Raw genomic sequence first — 12,697 nt, forward strand, 5'->3', positions numbered from 1 at the left:
GACTCAATGGTTCTCTTTGGCTGAAACATAAGTTTAAGGGAGTATTATGACTTGAAGCTATAAAGATAGATTTTTCTCTTAATTATCTGCACCATATGAATACAAGCTCCCTGAGGAGGGGGTCTTTGTATTCTCATGGCATTTAGTAAGCACTACTAAAAGATTAATTGGAGACAGACTATGGAGGTCCTTGAAATGTCAGACTGAGTTTCTTTTGCCTCTTGGGTAAAATGCAAAGACCCTGAAGATTTTTGAACAGAGAAATAATTACCATAGTCTGTTTATGTACGCAAGATTATTTTGTCAGCTGTGTGAAGAACAGGCTGGAGAGAGAAGAAACGAGTGGCAGGGAGCTCAGTTAGGAAAACCCATTATAATAATCCAGGCAAGAAAGGATGAGGAGCAGTGATAATGGGAATCAAGAAAGGAGGGATGTAAAAGATATTGGGGAGAGAGGAAATACAATTTTAGAAGAAATAGTCAAAGGTGATACTTGAAGTTTTGAACCCACGTGAAAGAAGGAATTTGAGTTAGTTTCCTTGACTATGGCCCTTTCCACCTCTTCTCCAAAATTAATGTTTCTAGTTTGCTCTTACTTTGTTCCTCAATCTATTTCAGAAATCCGGGTTTGAGTTGATGGCTTCTTTCTTCTTGCAGGGTGGATTCCTTCCGGGTGTGCCCAGAAGGTCGGGGTCGAAGTGCTATTCCTCGCCGGCGTCCCACACACTATACGGTGACTGTGCCTGACTCCTGCTTCCCTTCAGCAAAACACCCCCTTTCCCACCCTGTCTACAACTCCGGCTCTGAAGACAGCAGCTCAGATGTTTCCAGCATTTCTCATGCCACCTCTCCAGGCAGTAGCAGCCCAGACATCTTCTTGCGGCCCATGTCCCCATCTGACCAGCTTCGTTCCCGGAGAACCTGGGTGTCTGCTGATGGACGTGAGCTAGCAGCTTATTACCCTAAACTGCTGCTCCCTTCTGGATATTTTTCAGGAGGGAAGTATGTAATGGTGGCTGACAGGCAACAATCACCCGCTGGATGGGAGCTTTGCCACCTGGGACCTGGCATTATATATGATGAAGATGGAACACCTCTGCGCTACCAACGATTAGTCCCCTCTCACAGTCGGATTGTGAGGACACCTTCTTTGAAGGACAGCCCTGCAGGCCGGGGCCTGAGCAAGGCAGCTGTGTCAGAGGAACTCAAGTGGTGGCATGAGCGGGCACGGTTACGGAGTGCTCGTCCACATTCACTAGATCGGCAGGGGGCCTTCCGCGTGAGGAGCCTCCCTCCAGGCAGAGAGAGCTTTGGGAGAGTCATGGCAAGAACACAGGTATGACTATCTTTGGGAGAAAGAAAGTCAATCGAGTGGAATAGGGCAAGTGAACCTAATGCTTGCCTACCCAAGGAAGGCTACAGGGTGTAATAGGAAAACAGTAGGTAATATGGATAAGTCCAATTTAAGGAAGTGTGAAAATCTAGCTAAGTCTCTGCATACACATATATATATATATATATATGTATATATATATATATATATATATATATGTCAGAGATATATGTAGTCCTAAGCAGACAATATCCCTAAACATCATTTCTTTGAGACTTGGCTTTCATGAGAGTCACATTTATCCTGTCCTATTGGTTGGTAAGATGCTTATACTGTACTTCTTACACACATGCTTGCTTCACAGTATTAGGAGGTGACCCATACAGTGGATGAGTCACATGCAGGTAATTGAGAGTTGACTGAATCTTCTACCTTTATTTAGGCTACTCTGAGAACTTAACCTATCTACCTCCTGACCTAGCAGGCCCCAGGAAAAAGGCATTAGTCAGATCCAGAGCAGAATTTGACAAAAGACAGCTCCTGAGTTGAATCATCTTCTTTGCCTATCATCCCCCTAAGGACTCAAGGGACACTAAACTGAAATCACGAAGGAAGGCTTTGGGACTAGAGACTGGGAAAAGCTGCTTATATGGACTGTTTCCCACTTTATTTTCTAGCCTGACATGGCACCTCCATTTTCTTTGGGGCTCAAGTTTCTATCTGAAATAGAGAACATTTCCTCTTTGAAGTCAATTATATATACTAATACCCTTAAACACAAATCCTTTGTTTTCCTTGTCCCCCCCCTTCACTGGTGGTAAGGAAGGGCCCCAAAGCTATAAACTCAGATGTGTGTTTGGGACCTGCAAGTCACTTCCCCACCCATAAACCATTTGGGCTGCAGCTGGCGCCCCACTGGCTCTCCTGGCTTGGAGCCCAGGCTGCACCCTCCCAGCTGACATGTTCTCCCTATACGCGAGCTTGGACTTGTTTTTGGCCCTTACCTAGCCCATTTCACCTCGGCCAAGGAAGGTGGAGAGAAAACCTGTAGAAGAAGGGAGGGGAAGGAAGAGTTTTAACTGGAAAAATTCCAAAGACTCCCCAACATGGTGAAAGGACTGAATCCTCATGCCATATTAAGATCAAATGAAGAAAGTGGGGATGATTAGCTTGGAGAAAAGAAGACCGGGTCGGGGAAGGGATGTGATTGCTAGGTAGAATTTGCAGAGACCATGCCCATGTCCTTGTATGTTAGAGACAGGTTTAGGATCAATGTAAAGAAAAACTTTCTAACAGTGAGAGCTGTCTAAGGCAGTTGGGTTACCTAAAGAGCCAGTGTAATCCTCTTCCCTGGGGGGATTCCAGCCAGGGTGTGGTGGCCATTTGTGGGAGATGGGATCTCCCTCTGCTGATGCATATTATTAAGTGTGGATTTAGTAAATATTTTTTCATTCATTCATTCATTCCACCATTCATCCACCACCTAAGCCCAGAGTTACTTCCAGGTCCTCAGTCATCACCCCCATACATCCTATTTCCCTCTCCCTCCCATATGCTCCCCTCTTCCTCCTCACAGCTCTGCCCTGAGAGAAGCAGAGTCCCTTCAGAGAGGTCATCAGTTCAAATCAACTAGCAGTCATTAAGCTGCTATTAAATACCAGATAAGACAAAACAGTCCCTATAATCAAGGGACCTTTATTTTAGGAGTAACACGGGTAGGGGTTGAAGGTGGCAACAGTATGCATACAAAAAAAGCATATATAGAAATGTCCATAATAAAAATATGAAGTAATTGCAGGGGCTTCTAAAATGTGGGGGACTGGAGAAGAGCCTCTTATAGGAGGGGGCACTTAAGCAGAAACTTGAAGAGAGTTAGGAGTTCCAAGAGTTTGAAGTGAGGAGGGAGATCATGGAAAGCATGGGAAGGAAGGGCAGTCTGGGAAAACACGGAGATAATGGAAGGAGATAGATGCCAGATACGAACCTGGAAGAGGGGGCATGTGATCCAGTTCAAGTGGGGCTTGAGGTTTGGAGCAGAATTAAACAGGGGACTATGGCATGAGGCTCCCATCTGACTTTATTACCCACTAACTCCTTTTTTTCCAACCCCAGCAGGTACCCATGGTCCGTGTACTGAGGAGGACATCTGATGGAATCCCTATGCAAGTTTACGTACCAGAGAATGGAGAGATTATTAGCCAAGTGTAATGCTATGGCTCCCCTTTTGTGGTTATTGAGTGCCTCCAAGCCACTTCTGGGAAGACTGTGATCCATTAAGGGGGTGCCCTTGACTTTAGGCCTGGTTGATTGGAATAAGCCTCAGTCTGTAGCCTGAACCTCCAACCCTGGCACCTCTCCCCAGATCCCCTACACTCATCGCAGGTCGATGAGCAAGATCTCAGACTTCCTCTGATTTTAATTTAGGAAGCATGGCCTGAAATTTTATACTTCTGTGTTATTCTCAAAGATGCTATTATGTCGTTCTGCTTTATCCTGTCTGACTGTTATCATGTTTGGAGATCTCAGTCATGAATGAGCCACCCTATGTTATGGTTGTTTAAGAGCCTGCAAACAGAGGTCAACCATGCCCATGTCCTTGTATGTTAGAGACCAATACCCACTCCAATACCCACTGAGGGGGATTATAAGAGTCTCCAAATCCTCATTTCTCTGTAGGACTCACTATTCTTATGGGGAGGGTTATCTGTTTGCTTTTTCTCTCTTAGTAACGTGCTCTGTGATGCACAGCTCAAGAAATGACTTCCTTAACTCACAGATCTACATAGAAGAGAAATTTATTGTCATTTAATATGGAAGGAAGGAGAGAGAGAGAGAATAAAATGTGGCTGGTATTTGGCAAATGAGCTCTCCAGACTCAGCCTCTGATCCCCCATTTCTTACCTCTACCTCCCACATGGAGCTCGGTGATGTTACCTTCACCAGGCTGTAAGTTCTCATCTTCCACTTGGGATTCTCCATTGAGGAGACGAAGTTTAGTTATCCAAATCTAGGGATTCCCACACTGAATTCTGATGGAGGTTGACTTTGTTGGAGAGGGGAATCTGTTGATTGCACTGGCCACCATGGGGAGTAGGGGCAAGCCTGTACTAATACCCTCTGCTGCTTCCCCAACAGCTATAGAACCTATCCTGGAATATGGGAAAGGAATCCCAGTGATAGGAGAGGAATGCGTCATAGCTAGCAGCAACCAGGCCTTGTTCCCACAACATTATTAGGACTTTGGCAGACAGCTAAGAATGTATTTAGAGGTTTCAGGACCTGACTGCTAGCCTGGAGAGGGGAGTTAGGATCTAAGAAAGAAAAGAAGGGGATATCCACCTAATTGCACTATAGGTCTCATGGAGAGAGCCTAGGGAAGGACCAGAAGGATGGACTCTACTATTCCATGATTTGTCTCTGTGCTGATTCTTGTTCCTTCCCTGCTTCTCTTAATTGGGTTCTGATAACAAGACCTAATTCTGACCTTTTCTTGTCTCTAGACTCCTTTTCCCTACAGTGGGAAACCACTACCCCCTCCTTTTTCCTTTTTCCAAATCATCCCCTAGGCTCTATTTTCTCCTCCTCACCCTGAAATGTTTCTTCTCTAATAGCCCCCATAGCTGAGCCAGGCAGGTCTCATGGACCTCCCTCCCCAAAGTCTTTCTCTGTTTTGTTAACTTATTGGTTCTGCATAGTCCCTGATGGCTTCATAAAATGGTCCTGTCCCCAGCTGCAGGGCCGGAACTGTATGGGATGTAGTGTCAAATTCTCCTTAATAAAATGTACTCTTTGTGATCGTTTTAGCTGAGATTGTGGGGGTGGGTATTCTCAAGCTCTGTCTAACACTCTGAAGACTGTTTTCTCCCAGGCTGGGGGAAAACCACTGGCCTCTCTCCAGTTGGTCCGATTCCCACCCCAGAGAAGAAAGGGGGATGGCATAGGGGGTGGAGTAGGGAAAGGTTTGGGATTCTTCCTCTTCCTGATAAGCACAGAATTGGACCTGGCAAGGCCATGGGTTGCAGCTTGGCTGCTTCCCAGTTGGTCTCCCTGCCATACTCTTCTCTTTCCCCATCCCCTCACTTCTGTCTCATCTCATTGAGAAAAGTTTAGATTTTTGGTTGGACTCCAGGGACACAGGTCTAGAAAGCCACATTAGGGCTCACCTCATTCAAACCTCTTCAAAGGAGGTTTGTCTCTCTGTCTCTCCCTATTTATCCCCTGCTACCAACTGTGTGCGTTTGTGTGCAGGTTATGTAGTCTAGTGGAAAGCAAGTCTTAGGATAAGTGGAATTGGGTGGATAATGACCACTCTTAATCTTTCCCCCAAATTGGTGATTTTGTTTGTTTTTTTTAACAGAGACACAGCCTACTCACTACCACTCCCTAAGCAAGTCTTCTCCACCCCGGGTGTACAAACTCCCCATAGACATACTACTCTTTGAACATGTTCCCTCAGAGATATAATCATGGTGGAGACAGAAAAGGGCAAAGCCTTCCACGCTGATGATGAAGAAGCCTCTGAGTGGGGCACAGCATTGCCTGGGAACCACTGCCTGGGCTTTAGTGGTCCCAAGTGGTCTTGAACTTGTGCATCCTGTGAAGGGCACTAACAGCAGCCCAACATTCCATTTTCAGTCTACACCAGGTCCTTGCTGTCCCTGGCATGTCCATAGATCTAAGGCCCTCCAAAGCAGTGGTCTGAGAATGAAAGCAAGTAGAAGGGGCAGAGAAAACCTCTCCAAAGTAATGGCTGAGCAGCCCAGGGAACCTTACCCGAATGGGGGCAGGGGGCCAGGAAAGAGCAAGCATCCAGGCAGATTTGAATGTCCCACAGGAGGGCTTCTGCTCCTGGTCAACCTCAGAGATAATAACAATAATAATGCTAGCACTGATGTGCTAAGCTCTTTTCAATTATTTCCTTTTATCCTCACAACAACCCTGGAAGGTGGGTATTGCTATTATTATCCCCATTTTGAAGTTGGGGAAGCTGAGGCAGACAGTTTGTGAAGTGAGTTGCTCAGGAAAGTGTGGCTACATTTGAATTCAGTTCTTCAGGTCCAGGGTTCTATTCACTCACACCACCTTACTGCTTAAGAGGCAAGAAAGATCCATCTGAAGAAGAATTGAGTAACTTACATGTGTATGAATCCCTAATTATGTGAAACCCATTTTTAAGGAAAGAGCACTGTCATGACTGTCATAGGCAACACTGGCATCTGAGAAGAGAGAGCCACGGGGCTGAGGAGACCAGCTCAGCTGAGAGGCTTCATTTTATATTTGCATAAAAGGGTCCAGAGACAAGGGATGTGCCTTTGACCACACAGGAAGTGAGTAATAATAGTAATGATAATAATAATAATAACAATAGTAATAGCTAACATGAATTTAATGCCTACCATGTGCCAGACAGTATGTTAAATGCAGGTGATGCAATGCAAAAAAGAATGCCCCTGCTCCTAAGGAGCTCAAGCTAGAGAAGGAAGGTCTCCATCCATTAAGGCAGTCATTGACATTGCCCTATTCCAGGAGACGTTGATCTGGTTAATCATATGCCTGTGGCCAAAGCAAGAAGTGTCACAAGGGCAGGACAGAGGGCAAGATGGTCTAGATGGACGTCTGGATCAGATAGGGAAGCACAGTCTGGTGGTTGGGCTGGCTAGCTAGAAACTGGGTCAGTTGCCATTCCCTTGTTTCTGATCAAAATGGTGAGTTCCAAACCTAGTGTAGGTTTAACTCTTTCAGGACCTGGGGTGTGGATTCTGGGGGCCTGCTGTAGCTGTTGATTACAGGTGAGAAGCAGCTGCTTTGAAAGGCGGGCAAGACAGCCCTGTACCCGACAGTCATTCATCTTCCTTGGGGTGGGTTTCTGAAGGAGAAAGTACAGCAGTGGCCAAGCTCCTGGACAGTTAGCCCTGTGCCCTAATTGGGTCATTCTTTATGGTTTGTGACTTGATGGCAGAGTCTAGGAATTTACTCTAGCACGGGGATTCCTGATCTTTTTGGCAGACTAAGGAAACTATGGATCCCTTCTTAGAATAATTTTTGTTTACATTTATAATGGAAGGAAATGTCCCATTTCAGTTAGAGGTTAGTGAAAATAAAGATATCATTTTTTCCCCTCTGGTTTCATGAGCTCTCTGAAATGTGTCTCTGAGTCTCATCAACCCTAAATTAAGAATCCTTTACCCTACAGCAATGGTGAAGCTTTGGGAAGAGATGCCATCAGAACAGATAGGACATCTTATCCCTGCTGGGTCTCTTCATCTTCCCTGGGAAGATGGGGGGTAGCTTTTCTGGGTGGGGGTGAGATCATGTTAATGCTTGGGGAGTCCCTTCCTTCCTTCCTTCTTTCTCCCCCTTGGCTAGGGATTGGGTCATCTAGGTAGGATCCCCCTTCCTTTCCTAACTCATGAGCCTTGCCTTGGGGAAGGGAGTAGAGAAATGGTGCTTTTCTAGAGTTGAGAATTTTTCAGGAAACGGAGCCTAAGGGAATAGCATTGTCTGTCCTTCAGGGAGGTGGACAGAATATGGCTCTGCCTAATTTAACCTAGCAAATATTTATTAATCATCTGCTATATGACAGTGTTAGGTGAGGACCTAACATCTAACCTAGGGGTGAAGGTGAGGCATGTTGGGGTGGGTTAGGATTCCTAAACAGCTCAGAACATTTGAGGAGGGGAAGGGCACTAATAGCAAGAGGGATGAGCAAAGTGAACACATCTTCTGAGTCTTGAAGAACATGAGGATTCTAAGAAGCAGGAATGAGGAAAGTGGGCATTCCCAGAAGAGGCACAGCCCAGGCAGAGGCATAGAGGCAGGAGAGATGCTGAATGCAGGGCAAGGTTGGGGGTGTTCATAGATTGACTAAAAAACTAGAAGGAACTTTTTTTTATTGGTTTTTGAATTTTACAATTTTCCCCCCAATCTTGCTTCCCTCCCCCGCCCCCCCCAGAAGGCAATCTGATAGTCTTTACATTGTTTCCATGCTATACATTGATCAAAACTGAATATGTAGATAGAGAAATTATATCCTTAAAGAAAAAATAAAATATAAGAAATAGTAAAAATTACATAATAAGATACCTTTTTAAAAATATTAAGGGTAATAGTCTTTGGTCTTTGTTTAAACTCCACAATTTCTTCTTTGGATACAGATGGTATTCTCTATCGCAGATACCCTAAAATTGTCCCTGATTGTTGCACTGATGAATTGAACAAATCCATTAAGACTGATAATCAACCCTGTGTTGTTAGGATGTACAGCGTTCTTCTGGTTCTATTCATCTTGCTCAGCATCAGTTCATGTAAATCCATCCAGGCTTCTCTGAATTCCCATCCCTCCTGGTTTCTAATAATGTACATATACCACAATTTGTTCAGCCATTTCCCAATTGCTGGACATTCACTCAATTTCCAATTCATTGTCACTACAAACAGAGCAGCTATGAATATTTTTGTACAAGTGATGTTTTTATTCTTTTTCATGATCTCTTCAGGGTATAGATCCAGCAGTAGTATTACTGGATCAAAGTGTGTGCATATTTTTATTACCCTTTGGGTGCCAAATTGCTTTCCAGAAAGGTTGGATGAGTTCACAGTTTTACCAACAATGCATTAATGCCAGAAAGAACTTTTAAAAATCATTGCATCTAGTTCTCCAAACCTTTACAAATGGGTACTCTGGCAACCAGATAGACCCAGAATCCAGGGTGCAAGGCCAGCTTTCCTGACTCTGGGTAGAGGGGTCTTTCCACAGCCAGAGGCCCTGAGCCCTGAAGTCTGATCCTGAGTCCATCTACAGAAGGCATGAGCCTCCACCTGGGGAGTCAGAAAGCTAAGAAAGGATACAAGTACTTAATCAAGGATTAGGTTTCTTTGACTTGACCCCAGAAGAGAGATTGGGAGCAACAGGGGACAGAGTGGCAAATTTTGATCTGATAGAAAGAAAAAAAGTATTGATCATTTTCCATTATTCTTCTTTTAATTACTTTAGTTTATCCTTAGTGTAAAGAACACAGAAAAAAGAACAATTGCAAATAAAAATAGAACAAATAAAGAGAACTATGTGTGAAAACACAAATATTTATTATTTACATTCATTTTTTAAAAAAGACCAATAAATTAATATGTATCTTTCAAAAAACAAATAAATATTCATCCATTTCAAAAGAATGAAAGGAAGGAAAAAATGAAGAGGAAGGAAGGAAAGAAGACTATCTGACAATTAGACTATTACTTCACTGGGTGATGAATTTCCCACCACTAGATGGCTTCTTTCAAACAGAAACTGGGTAGGTAGCTATAATACTTTACATATATAGATAGATAGATAGATAGATAGATATTTTTTATATAAGTAAATATAAATATATGAATATATACCTTATATGAAGTAAATATAAATTATGAACATATACATCATATACTTTATAAATGTTTTTATAATTATAGATATATAAAAACACTGATTTGAATTGGAATCATAAGCATAAATCGATTACTTGCTTTGTAGACTCAATAACTTTAAATTCATCAGTAGCAAAAGGAAGAGCAATGCAATTGCTTGCTAGGATACTATCCAGTTGATGGGGAAAAGACATTTTGTTTGGGATTGATTGGTATCATGTATTGAACATCTCTCCTAAATACTGAGTGCTGGGTTCTGGGATAAAGCAATGCAGAAGAAGGAGAAAATTAATCTTTATCTTTTAGGAGCCTAGTTTGAAGCAGGAAGAAATTTCAACTAAACTAAATATGATTAGCCTAAAAATTTTTTTAAATCACTCTACTAGTAGATGCAGGGTCACCAAATTTACCATCATCATCTATCTACCATCATCTAAGGAGCTCAAGGGCCCCTTACCCATACTGGTTCTTATCCTGGAAGATGAGCCCACAAAGATGATTTTCTCTCTTTGGCTGGCTGCTCTTAGCCCAGAGTTTTGCTACCAAGAATTCTCCAAAATAAAGCTTGAGTATGACTTGTAACTAGGTTCCCCAAATGTGTGACACAGGGCAGCTTCTGCACAGGCACTCATGGACAATGTGATTATCAAGCATGAGACAACTTTTATTTCACCTGCCATGGAAAATGCGTTAGATACAGGAAATTCAGAAAGCCCAAGAACAAATATAGAAAAAAAAAATCACCTTCAACATTCCACTAATTCTGCCCTAACAATTCAGGGGTCTTTGCACAAGCATTTCACCCAGGACCCGCAACTGTTCAAGCAACTTGGGGCAATACTGAGGAGTGTTACCAAGGTAAAGCTCTCTAGTCCCTAGTCCGACTCCCAGTTGAAGGTGTTGCAGTCTCGTAGCTTCCAGGGACACATTGGCCAGACTCTTGCTTCTATAATAAGTATATTATTGAAGATACTTTTAACTTCTAGGAGGCCAGTGCCTGAGTTTGAGAAATGTCAAATTTGGCATTATTTTTTTTTTAGGTTTTTGCAAGGCAATGGGGTTAAGTGGCTTGCCCAGGGCCACACAGCTAGGTAATTGTTAAGTGTCTGAGGTCAAATTTGAACTCAGGTCCTCCTGACTCCAGGGCTGGTGCTCTATCCACTGCACCACCTAGCCTTCCCTCAAATTTGGTATTACGTATGTGGTAAATCCTAGGGTGGAGAAAACGAGTCTTTTTAAACTATGAGAATAGGCATGTCCCTTTTCAGGGACACTATTGATGTCCCAAGTGCATGGCAGGGAAAGTCTATCCTCAAGAACTCCAGTCTCTGACCTGTGCTCAGAAAAGGAAACAAAGGCGGAAGCACCAGGAACTTGAGATCCAGGAATCAACACATTCAGCTCCACTATGTGTTTCTCCTTAAAGTTGACATTAACTCTCTTAGCTTCGAGAGAAATGGCCCAGATCTGGTTTCACACGTTGCTTTAAACAGGGTTATTAAGCCTGGGGTTATTTAAAACAACAACAAATTCTGGTAACTTTATATTAACAGAATGTGTTAATATTGTTTTCCTTTATGACCCAGTGTGGTGGTTTATGTGTTGTTGTTGTTTTAATACTTTTAATAGCCCTCTTCTGAGAAGGGGTCCTTAGGCTTCATCAGACTGCTGAGGTGCTTGGTCCATGGAACAAAAAAAGGTTCAGAACTCCTGTTTTGTTAAGACCTTAAAGGAACGGGCAGCTTCACTCATACTCATTTCCGAGGCAGTCCCAGTTACTGAGAACCAATAGTGGCAGCTAGATGGCTAAGTGGACAAGAAAGCTAGGCTCAGAGTTGGGAAGACCTAAATTCAATGTGTGACTCTGGGAAAGTCACTTCACCCTATTTGCCTCAGTTTCCTCATCTGTAAAATGAGTTGGAGAAGGAAATACTAAAACACTCCAGTATCTTTTCCAAAAATAAAAAGCCCCAAACAGGGTCATGGAATGTAGGACACATTTGAAACATCTCAACAATAACAAATTGCAAAGCTTAGAATTGTGAAGTCTCTTTCCTGGGGCTTTCTTTACAAGGAGCATGGAGCTAGGCTTCTTCAGCAGGGTGTGTCTTGGCAGGGCTAGGTTAGATCTATCCCTTGAACATTACCCTTCCTTGGAGAAGAGCTTGGACTGTCATCCTGGGCACTCCCAGTCTGTGGTTGTGCAAGAGAGTGTACAGAACCAAGGGTTCCAGACTCATTGCTTTCTTCATCTTTGCCTTCCTTGGACCCCAAGTGTTTTATTTTGAAGGGCAACTGGACAACGACAAGCAGCATCTAGCTTGGCCCAGGTGGGAGTTACATAAATTGCTTTGTACTCCATGCACTAATCTACCTACTTGACCCTTGGTCCCTTCAATACTCATCTTTCTCTCTTTCCCCATGCTTCAATTCAATCTTACATTCCCATTTAGATTTTTAAGTAGTCTAACCCTAACAGCAACATGGGGCTGATGATCAACCTTGATTGGACTCGCTCATTCCATTGGTGCAACAATCAGGGACAATTTTGTCTTGTCTGCAATGGAGAATACCATCTGTATACAGAGAATGAACTGTGGAGTTTGAACAAAGTTCAAGGACTATTCCCTTTAATTTAGGAAAAAAACCTAGATATTTTATTGTCTGATCTTGTTATCTCTTATGCTTTATGTTTCTTCTTTAAGGATATGATTTCTCTCTCATCACACTCAATTTGGATCAAGGCACAACATGGAAATAATGTAAAGACTGACAAATTGCTTTCTGTGGGGGGATGGGGGAGGGAAGTAAGATTGGGGGAAAAATTGTAAAAACTCAAAATAAATAAAATCTTTAAAAAAAAGAAGAGTCTAGCTTATGGGTGTCCCCACCCTGATTCAGGGAGGCTCCAGGGCTGATGCTATCTCTAATATTTTTTTTTCCTCAGGGATATTTTTT

General features: G+C 43.1%; 1 protein-coding gene across 3 annotated transcripts in view; it reads left to right on the forward strand.

Moving 5' to 3' along the window:
• The window catches only part of INAVA (innate immunity activator), a 28,918-nt gene extending 20,699 nt beyond the window's left edge, over nucleotides 1-8,219 (forward strand). For all 3 annotated transcript variants that reach the window (XM_074222317.1, XM_074222316.1, XM_074222315.1), the window contains exons 9-10: nucleotides 658-1,336; nucleotides 3,446-8,219. In XM_074222317.1, the coding sequence (XP_074078418.1) occupies nucleotides 658-1,336; nucleotides 3,446-3,541 (775 nt within the window). In that variant the 3' untranslated portion in view covers nucleotides 3,542-8,219. The remainder of the gene's footprint in view (nucleotides 1-657; nucleotides 1,337-3,445) is intronic.
• Nucleotides 8,220-12,697: the final 4,478 nt, after the last annotated feature.

The sequence above is a fragment of the Macrotis lagotis genome, chromosome 2 (genome assembly GCF_037893015.1).
Source record: "Macrotis lagotis isolate mMagLag1 chromosome 2, bilby.v1.9.chrom.fasta, whole genome shotgun sequence".
Lineage (NCBI taxonomy): Eukaryota > Metazoa > Chordata > Mammalia > Peramelemorphia > Peramelidae > Macrotis > Macrotis lagotis.